The 19,944-nt window shown below is 46.6% G+C and overlaps 1 protein-coding gene across 12 annotated transcripts in view; it reads left to right on the forward strand.

Moving 5' to 3' along the window:
- TNIK (TRAF2 and NCK interacting kinase) overlaps positions 1-19,944 on the forward strand; it is a 398,627-nt gene that overhangs the window by 238,952 nt on the left and 139,731 nt on the right. For all 12 annotated transcript variants that reach the window (XM_073578856.1, XM_073578860.1, XM_073578854.1 and 9 more), the window contains exon 10: positions 17,326-17,501. In XM_073578856.1, the coding sequence (XP_073434957.1) occupies positions 17,326-17,501 (176 nt within the window). The remainder of the gene's footprint in view (positions 1-17,325; positions 17,502-19,944) is intronic.

Consider the following 19,944-nt stretch of genomic DNA (forward strand, 5'->3'; position numbering starts at 1 on the left):
CCTCTGACGCGCGGCGGAAGTGACGCGGTGGAAGGGGCGGGGCCGGGAACGCCAAAACCGGAAGTCGGGTGCCGGCCGCCTTCCTAGTGTGCGCGGCGATCCGGGGGGACGCGCGGTACCCGAGGCGGTGGGGGGGGACGGTTCATGCGGGGGAAGGTCGCGGGAGGGTTCCTGGGGGAGGTGCCGCGCCAGTGCCCTGCTGACCGGATACTGGGAGGCCTTAAAGGGCAGGAGGTGATGCTGCCGGGGTGCTTCTGAAGGCCCAGCGATGGATGACAGAACCCCCATAGAGCAGCAGGACGTGCAGGAGCACCCACAGAAGGAGGCCTCGGTGAAGCCTCATACGAGTGGAAGCAGACGAGTGAGCAGAGCCGCAGAAGTTCCTCCAGTCTAAAGGATTCCCCCTGCCGCCCTCCGTGATCCGGTACCTGCCTCATCTGCATGGGTAAGAGATCTCCGTGAATGTACCCTGATGCAGTGTTCCCTTATGCTGGTTTCGCAGGGGAGGAAAGCTACGGTAAAACAGAAGCACAGGGAATGTGCGCTCTGTAGTTGCCCCTTACCAGACGGCCACCCCAAAAGACTATGTCAGCCATGTGTGCGACAGACGGTAGGGGTTGGAAGGGGACCAGGGCCCAGGCATAGACTGACAGACCCTTGCACTCTCCCCCATCCTTACAGGGACAGAGATGAAAGCCCTATCTAAAAGGGACTCTTCTAGGGGGAGAGAATTTAGTTTCTCAGGGTCGGAGTCCTCAGCTGCCCCTAGGAACAATTACTCCTCGGATTGCCCGGCCTCCACTTCATCCTCTTCGGATGAAGACTCAAGCCGATTCTGCTTCCCATTAGACCAGATGGACAAGCTAGTTAAAGCAATAAGGTCCACCATGGCAGTAGCAGACTCAAAGCCAGAGCTTTCGGCACAGGTAGTGTTCGGAGGTCTAGATCCCAGGAAACAAAGCTTTTCCATTAAATGATAAGGTCCAGAGCCTGATAGAAAGGGAATGGAAGAGACCCGAAAAAAGGGGCTCCTTACCACCTGCCTTCAAACGGAGGTACCCATTTGATGACCCAGTGGTAAACAGATGGGATAAGGCCCCTAAGCTGGACGCGGCAGTAGCCAAAGCCTCCAAAAAGTCCTCCATACCGTTCGATGATATGGCCTCCTTAAAAGACCCGCTGGATAAAAAAGCGGATTCCTTTCTAAAGGGAACATGGGAGATGTCAGCAGGCGCCCTAAGACCAGCGATAGCTGCCACTTGTATAGCCAGATCCGTGATGGTCTGGCTAGATCAACTAGATTCCCATCTGAAGGACGGAGCCCCAAGAGCATCCAGTCGGAAAACTCTACCGATCATCCAGAGTGCTGCGGCTTTCTTGGCTGATGCCTCAGCAGACTCAGCAAGGATGGCGGCTAGATCTGCTGGGTTATCAAACGCAGCTCGAAGGGCCCTCTGGTTAAAATGCTGGCCAGGAGATATCCAGGCCAGGTCACGACTCTGCTCCATTCCATATGAGGGGAATATCTGTTTGGCCCCATCCTGGACGAACTTTTAGAGAAAGCCGGGAACGATAAAAAGAAGTTCCCCAGCCTCCCGAATCCTTCTTATAGACGCCCCTTCACCAGGAAAGGATATTTCCATAGAAGGCCGTCCAGAGAGCAGGGCAGATGGGACGACAAAAGAAGGAGAGGTACAGGTTTCATGTTCGGAGGAGGGGGGCGCCAGGAATGTCCATCACGTGACACTAAAAAACCGCCCCAATGACTAGATGCTGTGGGGGGAGACTAGCTGCCTTCTACCCAGCCTGGTCGCTGATCTCTAGCAGCAACTGGATACTGGGGGTGATAGCTGCGGGTTTACGACTAGAGTTCACCCGGGTTCCCCTAGATCGATTTAAGGTCACCCCTCTTAGGTCTTCCACATCAGAACAAGCTGCCCTGGAGGCCGAGGTTCATGAGCTTTGCCACAAGAAAGTCCTGACTATGGTTCCAGAGGGAGAAAGGGGGAAAGGTTTCTACTCCCCTCTGTTCCTGGTCCACAAGCCAGACGGCTCCTTTAGGACTATAATTAATCTCAAGTCCCTCAAACGATTTCTTGGTTATACGGCCGTTCAAAATGGAAACAATCAATTCAACAATAAAGTTGTTGTTGTTTCAAAACTGCTTTATGGTGGTGTTAGATTTAAAAGATGCATACTACCATATACCCATTCATACAGCCCATCAGCGCTTCCTCAGAGTAGCGGTTCAGTTAAATGGGTCAGTTGAACATTTCCATTATGCGGCCCTCCCCTTTGGGGTGGCAGTCGCTCCCCGGGTGTTTACTAAAGTGGTGGCGGAAGTTATGGCCTATCTACGTGAATCTAACATTCTAGTAGTCCCCTACTTAGATGACTTCCTGATTATAGGGAAAACGGCAAAACATTGTAAGGAACAGCTACAGAGGGCAATGTCGGCCCTAGAGCGGTTAGGTTGGCTGCTTAATATCAAAAAATCTCGGTTACAGCCGATGAGAATTCAGCAATTTTTAGGCCTGATTCTAGATTCTGAGAAACAGGCTGCCTCCGGAGAAGCTTGTTCGCCTACACTATCAGATCCTAAACGCTGCCAATAACCCCACCATGTCCCTCAGGAAAGCCATGTCCCTTCTGGGTTCCCTTTCCTCCTGTATCCGGCGGTCCAGTGGGCCCAGTTTCATTTAAGAACACTACAGGGGAGGTCTTACGGCATCAAAAAATCCTTGGAGGTTACTTGGAGGGCCAGCTAACTTGTCCCGAGGCACAAGGGAGTCCCTAGAGTGGTGGCTAGAAAAGGATAATTTGTCCAGAGGGGTTCCCTGGGAGTGTGACATATCCCCCATAGTCACTACGGATGCTAGCCCTTCCGGTTGGGGGGCTCATATGGGTGAAGTCCTAGTCCAGGGCCTATGGGACCATCACCAGATAAAAATGTCATCTAATTTGAAAACAACTGACAGCAGTAGAGCAGGCAGCTAAGAAGTTACTTATGTATCTGCAGGGCCATCATGTGCGAGTGTTCTCCGACAATCAGGTCACAGTGGCTTATGTCAACCACCAAGGTGGGACTCGTTCCAAACCCCTGAGGAATGTGGCAGAACGGTTGTTCCAACTAGCAGAACAGCCATTCTAAGCTGAATGTGCATGCCCTCGTCAGAGCGCAGCCGTTAAGCAGCTTGAGGCCGGGCCAGTACCGGCATGGGAGACTGGCTGGGAATCCCTTGTCCTGTTGACATAAATGCCGCAACCTACTAAAACAAGGAGAATGGTCCCTAAACAATTCGATCTTCGACCTGATTATACAAAAATGGAGACAGCCAGAGGTAGATCTCTTCGCCACCAAGGAAAACAGGAAATTAAGACTATTCTGCTCCCTAAATCCCAGAGAGAACCCCCTGGCGGTAGATGCCTTTCTGATAAAGCGGGACTTCAGGCTAGCATACGCCTTCCCTCCCCTATCGCTACTACCCTTGGTGTTGAGAAAAATCAAGAGAGACAGAGCAAGGGTCATAGTCATTGCTCCATTTTTGCCCAGGAGGGCATGGTTCTCATGCCTCAGGACCATGTCGGTGTCCGATCCTTGGGTTCTTCCGGACATCCCGGATCTCCTATCCCACGGCCCAGTCTTCCACCCTCAGGTGGCTGGCCTACATCTGACGGTGTGGAGTTTGAGCGGGCACTCTTAAAAGAAAAAGACTTCTCCCCAGACTTGATTAACACCCTACTTAAGAATAGGAAAGCCATTACTACCAAGATCTATGCTAGAATTTGGAAGAAGTTCCTGCAGCGCTCTGAAATAGTTGCTGGGGGTTCAACTCCAATAAATCAGATCTTAGAGTTTCTTCAGAAAGGTCTGGATATGGGACTTTCCACTAGTACTCTTAAAGTACAAGTATCAGCTTTGGGGGCTCTCTTTAGCTGCAACATCGCAGGTAATTACTGGATCAGTAGGTTCATTAAGGCAGCAGGTAGGTCCAGGCCAGTAGTGAAGGATAGATTCATGCCATGGGACTTGAATCTAGTCCTTACGGCCATGACGGAAGCTCCATTCGAACCTATTTCATCAGCTTCCATTAAAAATCTGTCACTCAAAGTAGCCTTCCTGGTAGCTCTAACCTCAGCTCGCAGAGTAAGCGACATCCAGGCATTATTTAGGCGTCCTCCTTATATACAGGTTAGGACGGGTAATAATCAGACCTGATCCGGCGTACTTACCTAAAGTGGTTTCTAACTTTCATAGGACTCAGGAAATAGTCCTTCCATCCTTCCTCCCTAATCCAGCTAATGAGAAGGAAGAAAAACTACATACCCTGGATGTTAGGAAATGCCTCATAGAATATCTGGCAGCTACCGATCCTTGGAAGAAAGATAATGCCCTATTTATTTCCCACCAAGGCCCTAGGAAAGGTTGTAGAGTGTCAAAAAGTACACTAGCCAGGTGGATTAGAGAAGCAATTTCTGTAGCATACACTTCAAAAGGCAGGTCGCCACCTGGGAAGCTGAGGGCGCATTCCACCAGAGCCATGGCGACCTCGTGAGCCGAGAGATCAGAAGTCTCCATCGACCAGATATGTAAGGCGGCTACTTGGTCCTCTCCGAGCACCTTTTATAGTCATTATAGGCTAGACCTGGGTGCTTCCACAGACCTCTCTTTTGGTATAAGGGTACTGCAGGCTGTAGTCCCTCCCTAAATAGTTATTACTCTCTGTAATTCTCTCAGGTGGTGCTGTCATGGACGACTGATAAAGTCTTAGTTACTCACCGGTTAACGGTATTTTTCGGAGTCCATGACAGCACCCGTATATTCCCTCCCTTTTAGTCTATTTTGGGTGTGCACTCCTTCCTCTTATACGTACACGGGTAATTTAAATAGTCGTGTATAGTATTGTATATAAGTTATGCTATTAACCATTGTGGTCCTCTGTGCTCTGTAATCCAACTGATGCGTGGGAGAGGTGCCGCCCTTTTGTATCTGTAGGTTTCCTGTTCCTGAAGGGCGGATCCCCTCTCTCAGGTGGTGCTGTCATGGACTCCGAAAAATACCGTTAACCGGTGAGTAACTAAGACTTTCTCCCGAATATCGCCCATCCTCTGCAATTCTTTGCCCCAGCACATCCGACTATCAACCACATTCAGATCCTTGAGACAGAACCTGAAAACCCACCTCTTTAGGAAAGCTTACAGCCTGCAATGACCCCTCTGCCTCCTCACCACTACAGGAGCTACCGCCCCAACCAACACTGAAGCTGCCGCAACTCTACTGTCTTCTTCCCCACCATCTTGTACAATGTAAGCCCGAAAGGGCAGGGTCCTCTCCCCTCTGTATCAGTCTGTCATTGTTTGTTTACTCTAAGTGATATCTGTAATTTGTATGTAACAACTTCTCATGTGCAGCATCATGGAATCAATAGTGCTATATAAATAATAATAATACCCAGTTATGGCTTCCTGAGTTAATAGCTAAAAGACCTTCATTGACTTGCCACAGTATACCGTAGTTACAAAGCCCTTCACTCTATAAAGAGCCCACGATACATGACGCATTGCATAGACTGGCCATCGATATTAATCGGCATCATATAAAAACCATATTTTAACTGTGGATTTACTATATAATACTTACTAATTTCCCCTGGAATTGAACACTGACCACTGCAGGTAACAGGAGTAGGGCACACTATGCTAGATTATTTTCTTGCTGGCCTTTTTGCCAAAACGAATGTCCATGTTGATATCCTTCTAACATTTCCTTCCGGGATGACACTTCTGCATTTGGGGTCAGAACAAGAGATGGACAGGGAAGGCAGCTGCTTATGGTGCGGTTGTATAGAGGGGAAGTTACAGCAGCTCACAGAACGATCTGCCGACCAATTTGTGTCTAAGCTGCTGATAACGCTGTAGATATCGTGGAAAATGCCTGAAGAATAGTCTTCTCACGTTTTTGTTTTTTTTTAGCCACTTGGCACCTTTGGCGCACTGAAGCAGTTAGGTCATGCTCAGAAGAATGGACATAGGAACAGCAAGTACTATTTACATAGAAATACATGTTTATTCATTTAAGCGTTTAGCGCTTTTTCAGGTGGATTTTTTTTGTACACATAACCAAAGAGGCTTTTTTTGCATCTTGAATGCCTTTCGGTTTGTTCACTGGTTGGGTCATTAGCTGAGGACCCCAGTCATCTACTTGGAGCAGAGAAATGTAATCCTTTGCCTGCTCTACATTCTGGAGACTTTTCCAGCGGTCTGCTATGTAGTGGATGTCGCTTGGATGTGAGCACGGAGGATGCCAGCAGATTTATTGTGTGCTGCTTATTAAACTTCACACATCCTACAAACATCAGCGGAGACAAAAGGTCAGCAAGTCATATTAAGGAAATAGAATGAAATCTGGAAAGAGTGACAGGATACAAACAGCTTGTGATCTCAGGTATTGATGCAATTAGCCCTTGGCACGGTAGATCGTGATATCAACAATGCATTGAAGGCATCACTCTAAGAGAAAGTCACTGCACTTTTAGCCCTTGTCTCACACAAACACACAAAAATGAGTGTCATTAGTAGTCAGAAAAGACAAAGGTTTACGCCACTTGATTCTCCACACATCATTGATGTCGCCATGCTGCACACCGGTTCATAGAGCCAGTACATTTTATGGTACTGCTCACATAACATACATCAACCCACACTTCTCCGTACATAGGAAGCCTTGATTATAGTATTTTGTGCATCAAACATTGACTAAGGGTTTTATTTCATTCTAGGGATCTAGCACTTATTTCTTTTTCATGGCTTATTTGTGGTCTGACAATCTACCCTGTTATATTAATAGAGCTTTTCTCTAACTTTTTATTATAGCTCATGCTCTCTGTGCTATCTCCATGTCTTCTCCTGGCATGCAAAACAAATCATGATAAGGACAGATCTGGTAACCCAAAACTTTGATCATTGAAACGCGAAAGACCATTGTCAACCCGGTTTACCATATATCTGTAGTTTCTTTAAAGGGAACCTGTTGGAAGATTTTGCTATCACAAATCAAACACACCTATGTTAGGTCGCTGTAATCCAAAATCAATCCACTATATAATCGTCTAATTCTGTCTGTCTGTAACGGAAATCCCACGTCGCTGGGAATCAGCGACAGTCGCAGTCCGGCCGCGAATTGGCGTGGAATTCAAACGACGCACACCACCGCTACCGTTGGGAGATCTGCGGTGCTAGCCGCTGATCTCCCGATGGTTGCCGCGGGTCATCTCCTGCCGCACAGAGGTCAGCGGCGACCCAGCCGGGAGATGACCAGCGCAGCGCTCAATGTGCGGATGGTACCCAGGGTCCAGAGGAGAGGAGACTCTCCTCCGGGCCCTGGGTACCATAAACCTGTAAAAAATAGAATTAAAATAAAAAATAGTAATTTACTCACCTTCCGACAGCCCCCGGACTCTTTCCCTCCTCTCACCACGCGCCCGGCATCTTCCGGTCCCAGTAATGCTTTGCGCGAAAGACCGCTGATAACGTCGCGCTCTTGCAAGAGTGACGTCATCTCCGGTCCTTCTCGCTAAGCATTACTGGGATCGGAAGATGCCAGGAGCGTGGAGAGGAGATCGAGGGCCATCGGAAGGTGAGAATAACCTTTTTTTTTTTTTTTTTTTTTTTTTTTTTTTTTTTTTAATTTTCTTAATTACTTTTTACATTCTATCTTTTACTATTGATGCTGCATAGGCAGCATCAATATTAAAAGGTTGATCAAAATTGTTAAACACTATGCTTGACAAGTGTGACCAACCTGTCAATCACATTCCAAGCGATGCTTCAAATCGCTTGAAATGTGCTTGAATTCCGCACGTGAAAGTCGCGTGAAAAACGCATGTTTTCCACGGGAGAACGCATGCATTTTTCCGGCAGCGGGAGTTGCGGAAATGCTGCGGAAATTTCCGCAGCATTTCTGCAACGTGGGTACTTAGCCTCAGTGTGACACGCAGCAGCGACCAGGCCCCCGCTGTGAGATCGCCGATCATGGTGGATCGTCCTGGACCATCTTTTGAACGTCGGTCCTCACCACTTCCATCTTGACTTTACATGTATCTGCATCCGCAGTATGCAGATATTGGTGAATGCAATTGTAGAGGAGGGAGCCGTAGGCTCTGTGTTTCACCTTTCAGCCTGTGGGACTGAGCATCTCAATGCAGCATGCACAATGACGTTATTACCTCATCCCTGCTGTGGATCCTCAGTGTGCACAACAAAGACCAGAGCAGCGCATAAGGGGAACGGGGTCAAGGTGAGTTGTGTTTTTGGTTTCTTTTGTCATTCACTTCTGGGAGACGCGATGTGGGGCCATCGTTTTATGTTTGAAGACTGTGGGGATTACACAGTGGAGTTTGTCATTTTGCGTTTGAGGATTGTGGTGGGATCATACTGTGGTGGGCATCATTCTGTGTTTGGGCTGTGGAGATTCATACTATGTGAGGGGACCATTGTGCCATCATACTGAGTTTCGGGGCTTGAGGGCTACCATACTGTGTTGGTAACTTTGGGGGAGATCATATTGTGGGGCTCATCATTCTGTGTTTGGGGGCTGTGGGGATCATACTGTGTCAGGGGTGCTGTGGAGGTCATCATGTTGTGTTGGAGACTGTGGGGGATTATACTGTAGGGGTCATCATTCTGAGGGCTGAGGGGGATGATACTGTATATGGGTGACATTAGGGACAATCATAGTATATAGGGGCTGTGGAGGCCATCATGCTGTGCGGGGGCTGTGGTTACGATCATAATGTGTTAGGGGCTATGGGGTATTATACTGTGAGGGTCATCATTCTGTATTTTGGGAACTGCATGGGTTTCCGATTTCTGTGGGTGGGGAACATACATTTTTTGTAAGGTGTGAAAGCCATCATACTGTGTGGGCAATCATACTTTGTGGGGGCCATCACACGGTGTTTGGTATTATACCATCATAATTTTTTGCGGTATTCTAGGGGCTCATACTGTGTGTGAAGCTGTGGGGTTTATTATACTATGTGTGGGGGGCTGTAGAGGCATCACATTGTTTGGGGAGTAGCTGCTCATCATGGTACCAGGGCTGAATAACAGGAGCATATGACTTATTGCTTTTTATAAACTTTATAAAAATCAGTAAATTATATGGTTTTGATCGGCTCAATAATAAGCAATAAAATTAATATTAAAATAAAATGATGACAATATTGAACAGATTTAATTTCAGTGTATTAGTTCAGCCCTCTGCAACCGTCATGGTCTTTCATTTGGCCACTTGCGAATATTAATTTCCCACCTTTGCTGTTTTCAGTTTTTATGCCAAGGAGTCGCAAGTGCATGGGGCTTTGACTTGGACTTACAGCTCTCCGACCGCTTTCAAATTTTCCCTGTCAACCTTGCTCCCTGACTTTTGACCGAGTGACCTGCCTTCCCACCCGAAATCTTGCACAGGCGCTGACAAGCGGCGGTGCATGCGCATTAAGGTCCTGATGACGCAGTGAATTCGGGACTATGAATCTGTGCAGTAATAGTGCCTGAACAAGACTTAAGCCGTTGTGGTGGATGGAGGATCAGGTAGAGTGACTTGTCATTATAGAGCTTCAGAAGTGGGGAAAAGTAGAAAGAGTAAAGAAACTAAGTGCAGGACCAAGCCCCCTTTATTTTCAGCTCATTAGTATAAGAATTGAACAGAGGATTACTTTGGAAGGAAAAGAAGGATTATATACAGGATGGGTTGGATTTATTCTGGATTTCTGTGACCTAACATAAATGTGCTTGTGGTTGTAAAATCTGCTGCCAGGTTCCCTGTAAAGCACTACTCAAAGGTTTTTGTTTCAACGCTGGAATGGTGCTACTAATCGAATGTTCCTGACCCTAGTCTTGTAGTAACCTGCCGCCATCTTCATCTTTTATTGGCGCCACTCCGTTATCTTGTAAACACAATTTCTGGCTGATCTGAACTCAGAGATAAGTCACAGGCTCTCAATGCAAGTCTAGAAGTGCCAGAACGAGGTTCTCATATATGTACATTGAAAAGTGGCCTCTGGCTTGCTCTAGTAAATACTGGAGTGTTCAGGCTGGTCACGACCATGTCAAGACCGACTGGAGCCGCGTGGAGAGAGTGAAAACGGCGGCGGGTAAGTATCAGTGTAGGAGCAGGGAACTTAGATTTGAAGCACTGCTCTAGCTTTGCAATAAAAAAATCCTCTGTAGTTGTTCTTTAACAATAATAATGGACACACAAAATTACCATAAGACTCTATGAAAAGGAAATGGTAAAAGGTGTGTGTTGCCTTATATTCAATTGTGTCATATAGACATGTAAAGGATAAATCAAAGATATACTTATCCCTAACAGGAGAAGCTGGATGTCCTAATGACCGTCTAGAATCGTAATTGCAATACACCACATGCTTCTGGTTTGTCCCATTCCTCTAAGGGAGTGTGCACATGCTGCGGATTTTGCTGTGGATTTTACGCTCGGATTTTGCAAAATCCGCAGGTAAATCCGCAGGTCAAAAGACCTGCGGTTTATCTGTGGATTAACCTGCGGTTTTCCCCAGTGGTTTGACACCTATACAATGGAGCAGGTGTGAAACCGCTGCGGATTCCGCACAAAGTGGTGACATGCTGCGGATTTGAAACCGCAGCAAATCCGCGCGGAAAAATCCGCACCGTGTGCACTGCGTTTTTTGTCTTCCATAGAATATAAAGGTACTGTACACCGCAGCAAAAACTGCTGCGGATCCACAGGGCCAAAACCGCTGTGGATCCGCAGCGTGTGCACACGCTGTGAGGCAGGGATGTCAAACTCAAATCACAGAATGACAAAATTAAAAGCTTGGGCAAAGTCACCGGCCACCCTTGATAATTATAAAAAAAATCTAGAGTTGAGGATGTTTTTTCTTATCAAATATAACAATTAAACTTTTCATATGGTAACAAATGTAAAGGGAATGTGTCACCACAATTGACCTATCTAAACTATTACATGAACATACATCTTTATAGACTGCTGAGGAGAGTGATGCCTGTATGTCTCTTATCAGATGCCTTGTTGTGTGGATAAATCATCTTTTATCACCTATATAAATGACCTCTTCCAGGCTATGGGGAGGACGCTGCCTGGAAGATAACTCTGCCTCCAGAGCTTGTTTTAAATTAAGGGGCAATTACCAGTGTGAGACAAGTAACCAACACAGAACAGGAGAAATTAACTTTGTCTTCTTAAAAACAAATTTTTGCAGCTCTCTGAGCTCTGCCGTATTGTAACAATATTACCACCCTGTCTGCCTTGGAGCTGGAAGCCAAGAGGAACCTGCAGGTGTGTCAGGTATAATCACACACAGCTCTGCAGTGAGATCAGGAGGTCAGAGAGCGGCCATTACACATCACAAGAGATAGAGTTATCTTCTGGGCATCGTTCTCCCCAGAGCCAGGAAGAGGTAATTTATATAAAGTGATAAAAGATGAGTCATCAACAACAAGACATCAAATATGAGGCTTACAGGTATCATTCTTTTCAGCATTCTATAACCTCTGTACCCATATTAATAGGTTAGATAGGTCAGTTGTGGGGACAGATTCCCTTTAAAGGGGTTGTCTCATGAAAAAAGTACATTTTAATTAATAGTTCTTAGAATAAAATATTGGAATAAGGGTATGTTTCCATGGTCGGTATTGGCAGCGCTTTGGACGCAGCACATGTCCGCTCTGTCCCAAGTGCTGCCGGATTTTGAACGCCAGTGATTCCTCATGTGTTCATTGAACTGTGCGGAATCACCGCATCCTATACATTGAATGGGTGACTTTATCTTGCGGAGACTGAGCGTCTCCGCAAGCTAAATTGACATGCTGTGGTCTAGAAAGACTCGTCGCATGTCCAGTTGCGCAGGGAAGCCGGAGGCGTCCCTGCACGCATAGTGGACATGGGAGTTCATGAATTCTCCTCCACTATGCTGTAACATCTGGCCGCTGCGGCTGTACGCAGCGTCCAACCCGCAGCGTTTACTGACCGTGTAAACATACCCTTCTATGTTATGTAAGAGCAGTAAAAAGCTTATGGCCCAGTGGCCTAATTTAAATATTTAATAACAATGGTTAAACAACCCTGAATGATACAAATAAAGTATGCAAACAAAAATGCCTCTCGAAACCGGTAAGGTATACCCCCCAGAGTGAATTCCTACACATGCACGGCATGATGACCCTACTCCCAGCCCACCCCCTCAATATCTTCAGCAAAGTATTGTGACCCCATCACAGGATGATTCCTTTACTGTGATCACCACACAGCCCTCCATACAGTATAACGACCACAAAAAAATACTCCATGCAGTGTAATGGCCCCACGTAGTTCTCCATACAGTATAATGTGCCCCACATAACAAAAAACTTTCTTCTGTCCATTCCCCGCTGATCCGTTCTCTTCATGGTGTCTTCTGATCCCCTGCACAGCTTGGCACAGCGGGCGCGTTGTAATGACATCATCGTGCCCGCTGCTCTGAGATGTCAGATGCAGATAGTCGTTTCAGTGACGTGATATCGGTACTTGGCGACATGTTCATCTACTGATGTGTTCCTGCTGGAATAATTTTTGCAGTAATGTCCTTGAGCTTCTCCTACTCCTCTCCAACAACGATGGGTTTTCAAATATACAATTGTTTGTGTTTTTCAGCATTAAACCATGTATGCTGCGCTTTTTTTGGAGGTCCAAAATTCGAAACAAAACAGTCTTGCGTTTTTATGATTGTAAAATTTGTTGAATCAAATACGACATATTGATCGTCCTCTTTCATACATGAATGAGTTCCTGAATGAGACCTGCAAATTGCCTCTTCAGAAAGAAAGAGGACTTTTACTCTACAGCGCCACCTATTGGTAGTAGCGATCCTACAAGTCACAATCAACCCTTTAACGAGTCTTGTAGTATGACTTAGGAATGAGACCTGGTAACCATTCTCCTTTACAAGCCACGCAAGGGAGGCAGGGTTCTATTTTTCACCCTGCAGATAAAGAATCACAAAGGAAATTGTAAAATCTACCAGTTGAAGCACTCTCAGAGAGGGATGATAAGTATGACTTCTGTCAATATATCTGTTATTTATTGTTTTCTCTCCTCATAGCCATTTTAAAATGTTCATCCTGCTCACAGTTTAAAAGCACATTTACTATTCCAGGTCTTGACTCTATGAAATTAGGGGCCTGAATTGCTTCTCTAGTTTAAAAAAATACCCATGGCCTCAATTCATCATGTGTGGTTTTTTAATAACTTATGTACATAAAATTACTCCAGTTACTTTTACTCCAGTTTTGTGATTTTATTAAAAAATTAATTTGAATTGGTCCAAAAGATTTGGAAAAGCCACATTGATGTAAAATTATGAAAACTAACTGACAAAAGACAACTTTGAAGCACCACTCCCAACTTTTTTTTTTTTTTTTGCAGCGCTGGAGTTGTCCTTTTAAGCTAAGGTTCTTGTTCCTGCCACCTGTCTTATACTTACTTCGCCTTTTATTGGTGCTGCTGCAGTCCCCTGCCCCGGTCTTGTGAGCGCAACTTCAGACTGCCCGGAAGTCAGAAGCTACATTGCAAGCTCTCAATGCAAAACTGAGAGACAGAACTAGGCCTTCATAGACTTGTATTGAGTTGTGACCTCCAGCTCACTCCAGCAAACACTGGAGCGTTCCAGCAGGTCACAAACTGCTGATGGGAGCAGCCGTGATAGAAGATGAAAATGGCAGCAGTTAAGTATCAGATTACGTAATCTAAGGGACCTTAAATTAGAAGTACCACTCCAGCACTGCAATAAAAAGTACTTAAGGTGTAAATTGATGTAATTGTTTACCTTTCCAACCACACATTTAGCATCTCCCACACTACCTCCTCTTCCTGCCCTCTCTGTTGGGAGTCCCTCATGGCTCTGTCCTAGGACCCCTACTCTTCTCCATCTATACCCTTGGTCTTGGACATTTCATATAGTCCCATGGATTCCAGTACCACCTGTATGCTGATGACACACCGATCTACTTCTCTGGCCAAGACGTCATCTCTCTGCTGTCCAAAATCCCAGAGTGTCTTATCAACCGTATCTTCCTCCTTCTGTCGCTTCCTCAAGCTCAATGTGGACAAATCTGAGCTCATCATCTTTCCTCAATTTCACGTATATTCCCTACCTGATCTCTCATAATAAATATTACGCTTTTCCCTATACTGAAAATCTGCTGCTTAGGAGTAATCCTTGACTCTGTCTAGTCATTCAAATCGCACATCCAAGCTCTCGCCACCTCCAGCTCAAAAGATTACCAGAAGCCGTCCTTTCTTCAACCCTCACTGTACTTGTGTATGTTACACCGCTCCGCCATACTCACCCGGCCTCCGCTCCCACGACGCAGCCTCTCCACCCGAAGGCCGCGGCGGTCACCTGAGATGGGCTCGCGACCGATGCCTTCCCTGCATGCTATGCGCATGCGGCATAGGCCGCGGCCGCGCCTCCCTCCTGCTTATGCTCCGGCTGTGCCCTGACCCGGAAGCACCTTTGGACCAATGGCTGACCAGACGGGGCCATATCAGGCCGCTTCCCCCTGAGGGAGGCGCCTGATCGTTGTGTTTCCTAACACTCTGGCCTCGCTTCATCGTGTGCACTCTGCTCCTGCAGTTCCAGTGTCAGCTGCTCCTCGCAGCAGCTTCTCAGTCCTGCTACCCGTGTTCCTTGTTCTCTTCCGCAGTTCTGTCTCCAGTGTTCCTGCCGTCCTACTCCAGTCCTGCCTTCAGTGTTCCTGCAGTCCTACTCCAGTCCTGCCTTCAGTGTTCCTGCCGTCCTACTCCAGTCCTGCCTTCAGTGTTCCTGCCGTCCTACTCCAGTCCAACCTCCAGTGTTCCTGCCATCCTACTCCAGTCCTGCCTTCAGTGTTCCTGCCGTCCTACTCCAGTCCTACCTTCAGTGTTCCTGCTGTCCTACTCCAGTCCTGCCTTCAGTGTCCCTGCCGTCCTACTCCAGTCTCAGTCTTACTCCGGTCCATCCTGAGCCGCCTCTCTCGGTACCGTCTACCGTGGTACTCGAACCCCTTGGCCTGCTCCTAACGGTCCCTGTATAGGGGTCGGTTCCACCTGGCAGCTCGCCCGGGGACCCTCGGTGCCACGGTCCAGAGGGTCCACTCCCGGAGGTTCCTGCTCCAGACCACCCACGCTAAGTGTATTCCCTTTTCATTTCCTTCCTTGACTACTGCAACATCCTCCTCTGTAGCCTACCTTCTAACACTCTCTCACCTCTCCAGTTCATCCTTAACTCTGCTGGCCGACTAGTTAACCTCTCTCCTCGCTACTCCTCCGCTTCCCCCCCCTTTACAGATCACCTCATTGGCTCCCAATTCCCCAGTGTATCCAGTTCAAAGTACTAATACCGACCTACAAAGCCATCCATAACCTTTCTCCTCCTTTCATCTCCAAACTAATCACCCGTTATTTCCCTTATGTAATCTCTGGTCCTTCCAAGACGACCTTCTTTTCTCCACACTTATTCGTTCCTTACCCAGTCGCTTCCAAAACTTCTTCTGAATATCCTCAATCTTCTGGAATTCTGTGCCCCAGCACGTACGATTGTCTACCACATTGGGATCTTTCAGACGGAACCTGAAAACCTATGTCCTCAAGAAAGCTTACAACCTTCAATGACCACGCTGCCACCTCGACACCACCGAAGCTTATGCAACCCCCCAACCTACTGTCTCCTTCCCCATCATCATGTAGAATGTAAGCCCACAAGGGCAGGGCTCTCCTCCCTCTGTACCAGTCTACCATTGTTAGTTTGTTCGCTGTAAGTGATATCTTTATTTTCTATGTACAGCATCATGGAATCAATAGTGCTATATAAATAAATAATAAATGATGTATTTGTCAGAAAAAAAATCATTATTTGAGAGGTACTGACACGCCAAAACTGTTGAAAATGCAATGATGAAACGGGTCCTATCTTATTCTATGGAGACCTTCTAAAACTGGCTAATACGGTAAGTGCTAGAGCCTTTTGAGCTGATTCATTAAGAATGGTGTTGCGTTTTGCTATTTGCACACAGAGGGTTTATTTAGGTTTTTGGAGCAGAAACTTAGAGGGATCTTAGAGGAAACACCTCAAATCTTACACAAAAATACAAAACTGCTAATAATTTAAAAAAAAATGAAGGTTCTGCTCAGTTTCCTAAAAAAAAAAAAACAACCCACCTCTTTATGTGTAGACTGCATCTCCACCTAGCCAATTAACTAATGAAGGGCTCTTTAGAGTATGATGTGTTCAATTCATTGGGTACGACACTTCATTAATTCCTGTCTCCGCTATGGCTTCCACTGGCCAGAAATGTTACTCCTGTTAGCAAGAGTTTAGACAGGTGGGGGGAGTGGTTCTAGTCATATTTATATTCTCATTTACTAATGTTGTGGTTCATAATTTAGCAGCCATTAATCAGTTACTCGCATTTTAGTCAAGAAATACTAAACTCTATCCACAGGGACTAACTAAAACGTTTCCACGGTAGGCAAGAGTCTTGGTAGAGAGTTTCAGATTAGGGGGGGGATTACAGACTATAAAATATAATAATAAAAAGGCCTGTATCTCTGGAAAGAGAGCCTGTAATGACAGAAAGTGCTATTAACCTGCAGATATTGAGGTGTTGCTTCAGTCACCGCTCACTACATGGAAGCAGCGGCTGTAACTACACCCTGCACTATCACTGACAGCCGGGGCTGTGTACTGATGCGCTGATTGAAGCGGTGTTGGCCACACTTCTATGCTTGAAATCCCAAGGCTCCCAGAAGAAATAAAGTTAACTTTCTCCCGGCAGCTGCATGACTTCAGAATGCGATTAACCTGCAGGTTACCCGCATGTCTACCGGTTCATAGCGGGTTTTTTTTGACATGACTGGTTCCTCTTAAATAAAAAAAAAAAATAATAAAAAAAAAGCAAACAAACTAAAAACAGCTTACATGGAGAGCTGCGGGAATAAGGTAAGAGCAAGAACTGGCCCCTTTTGACCCGGTGACAGACGTTCTTTAAATCATGCCCTCAGTAGTATGTGACTTGTAATATGTTGCATTTTTTATATATAAATTTAGGCTCCCACTAATTTGTCTGCTACTCAAGAATTTAAAGCAATGGACCAAGAACCAGCCGTTCCTCTGCTTTGTATATCTGGATAGCATGCTTGCAGAACAGCGAAGTGTTGGCATTTCAGATGCTTGATCAGGAATATTGATTTAGCTATTGAAACACTTAAGTTTGCTTTATATTCAATTTCATAATTTTTTTTTTCAGGTCTAAAAAATTTCAGTCCTTTATTGAGAGCTGTCTTGTAAAGAACCATAGCCAAAGACCTACAACAGAGCAGCTAATGAAGCATCCATTTATAAGAGACCAACCAAATGAGAGACAGGTTCGAATTCAGCTCAAGGACCACATTGATCGAACAAAGAAAAAACGAGGAGAGAAAGGTGAGCGGATTAGTTGTATTTAGGACTTGTAAATGGAGTTTTATCTGATTTATGATGTAGCAACAGGCTTTCAATGCTAATGTTGGGATTATCTGTGAGATATAAGTGTGATGGCAGAAAGAAAGCTCGTCACTGTCAATTCTCCATTTATATCGCACCATGACTTCCATAGAATATTTTCCTGTTAAGGACCCGGATATTTTTCATTTTTTGCTCTTTCTTTTTTTCCCTCTTGTTCTAAGGCTGGTTTCACATTTGCGCCGACCGCACCGTCAAAAGGACGCAGGCGCCGCCAAACGCATACTGCGCACGGCCTGCGTCCTCAGTGATAAAGATAGGGGACGCGTGCAGCGTCATGCACCGGGAGGCGGAGCTACTGGCGGAGGCGTGGCAGGGGCGGGGCTTAGCGGCGGCCGTGCGCAGGCCGTCGCTGCGCCCTGAAGCGCAAATGTGAAACCGGCCTATGGGCCATAACTTTTTCCACCAACATGGCAATATGAGGACTAGTCATTTTTTACAATTTATCCTGCAGAAAAACAACATTCATGGTATCATATACAGTTATGGCCGAAAGTGTTGGCTTACATGAAATTGTTTAAAAAAAATTAAGTATTTTTCCCAGAAAATTATTGCAATTACACATGTTTTGTTATGCACATTGTAAGATGGAGTGCATTCTGCAGAGGTTCTACTGGCTTAGGTGTTACAGAGAAATCCTGAACTACTGTCTTTCCTGCCCCACGTGTCAGCTGACCTCCCCAGTGGTCCACTTCCTCAGTCCTGTGGTACCGTTGCCCGTCATCGAGGTCCCCTTCGACTGAATAGCGATGCACCTGGTGGGACTCCTGGTAAAGTCTGCAAGAGTATATCAATACTTACTGGTGGTTCTGGATTATGCTACCTGGAACCCAGAGGCGGTACCCTTAAGAAATGCCTCTGCTAAATGTATCTCTAAGGAGCTGATCCATATCTTCTCCCGAACTGGGCTGCCAAAGGAGATAATGGCGGACCAAAGGACCCCCTTCATTTCGAAGGTCTTGAGGGAGTTTTGCAAGACCCTGCAAATTTCCCATCTCAGAAGCTCAGTGTACCATCCCCAGACTGATGGACTGGTGGAGAGGTTTAACAAAACCTTTTAGGCTATGCTGAAGAAAGCAGTGGAGAAGGACGGCTGATACTGGGACTGTCTGCTTCCTTACCTGTTCTCCATCCGGGAAGTTCCCCAAGCTTCCACTGACTTCACCCCATTTGAACTGCTCTATGGACGACACCCTCAAGGGCTCCTGGATGTGGCGAAGGAATCCTGGGAGGCTGAAACCACCCCCTATAGAAGCGAGGTAGAACATGTCACCCAGATACAGGAGAAGATTGCCAACATGATGCCCATTGTAAAGGAGCACCTCCTCAAGGCTCAGGAAGCCCAGTCCAGGGTGTATAATAAGTCAGTCATGGTAACACCGCTCAACCTAGGGGATCGAGTACTTGTACTGGTGCCCACGGTGGAGACCAAATTCCTGGCCAAGTGGCAGGGTCCCTATGAGGTGGTGGAGAAAGTTGGTGAGGTCAAATACAAAGTTCACCTACCGGGGAAGCGGAAGCTCTACCAGGTGTACCACGTGAACCTGATCAAACCATGGCAGGACAGAGAATCTGTGGAGGCTCCTTGTCTGATGGCCAAGTCCGATGTCGGTGCAGAGGATGTTAAGGTGGCCAACACCTTGTCTCGCTTGCAGAAGCAGCAGTGCCGAGAGTTGCTGCAAAGTAACAGAGACCTGTTCTGAGATCTTCCAGGTTGTACGAAGGTCAAAGAGCATGACATCCTAACGGAGCCTCTGGTCCACTGGAAGCCATACCAGATCCCCGAAGCATGCTGAGAGGTGATCACCAAGGAGGTGAAGCGGATGCTGAGCCTGGGAGTCATCGAGGATTCCAAGAGTGGCTGGTCCAGCCCAATAGTCCTAGTGCCGAAACCAGATGGGGAATGGCGATTTTTGCAATGACTATCGGAAGCTGAACAAGGTTTCTAAGACCGATGCCCCAGGTCGATGACTTAATTGAGAGGCTAGGGCCGACTCGGTACATTACTACCCTTGAGTTCACAAAAAGGTATTGGCAAATCCCGATGTCACAAGGCACCATAAAAAGACTGCGTGCTCAACGCCATATGGATGCTTCCAATGCAAAATGATGCCGTTTGGGTTACAAGGCGCACCAGCAACATTCCAGAGAGCCATGGACCGGATCTTAGCTCCCCACAAGAGGTATGCAGCAGCCTACCTGGACGATATTGTAATCTTCAGCCAGGCTTAGGGAAGCCATCTGAGCAAGGTCCAGGCAGTATTTGATGCTTTACGGAAGGCAGGCTTTTCCAGAAACCCGAAGAAGTGTGCCTTGGGAATGGAGGAAGCAAGATACTTGGGCTATATTTTAGGCCGGGGCGATA

Source organism: Dendrobates tinctorius, unplaced genomic scaffold (genome assembly GCF_039654945.1).
Source record: "Dendrobates tinctorius isolate UK_male_01 unplaced genomic scaffold, ASM3965494v1 ptg000060l, whole genome shotgun sequence".
Taxonomy (NCBI): Eukaryota; Metazoa; Chordata; class Amphibia; order Anura; family Dendrobatidae; genus Dendrobates; species Dendrobates tinctorius.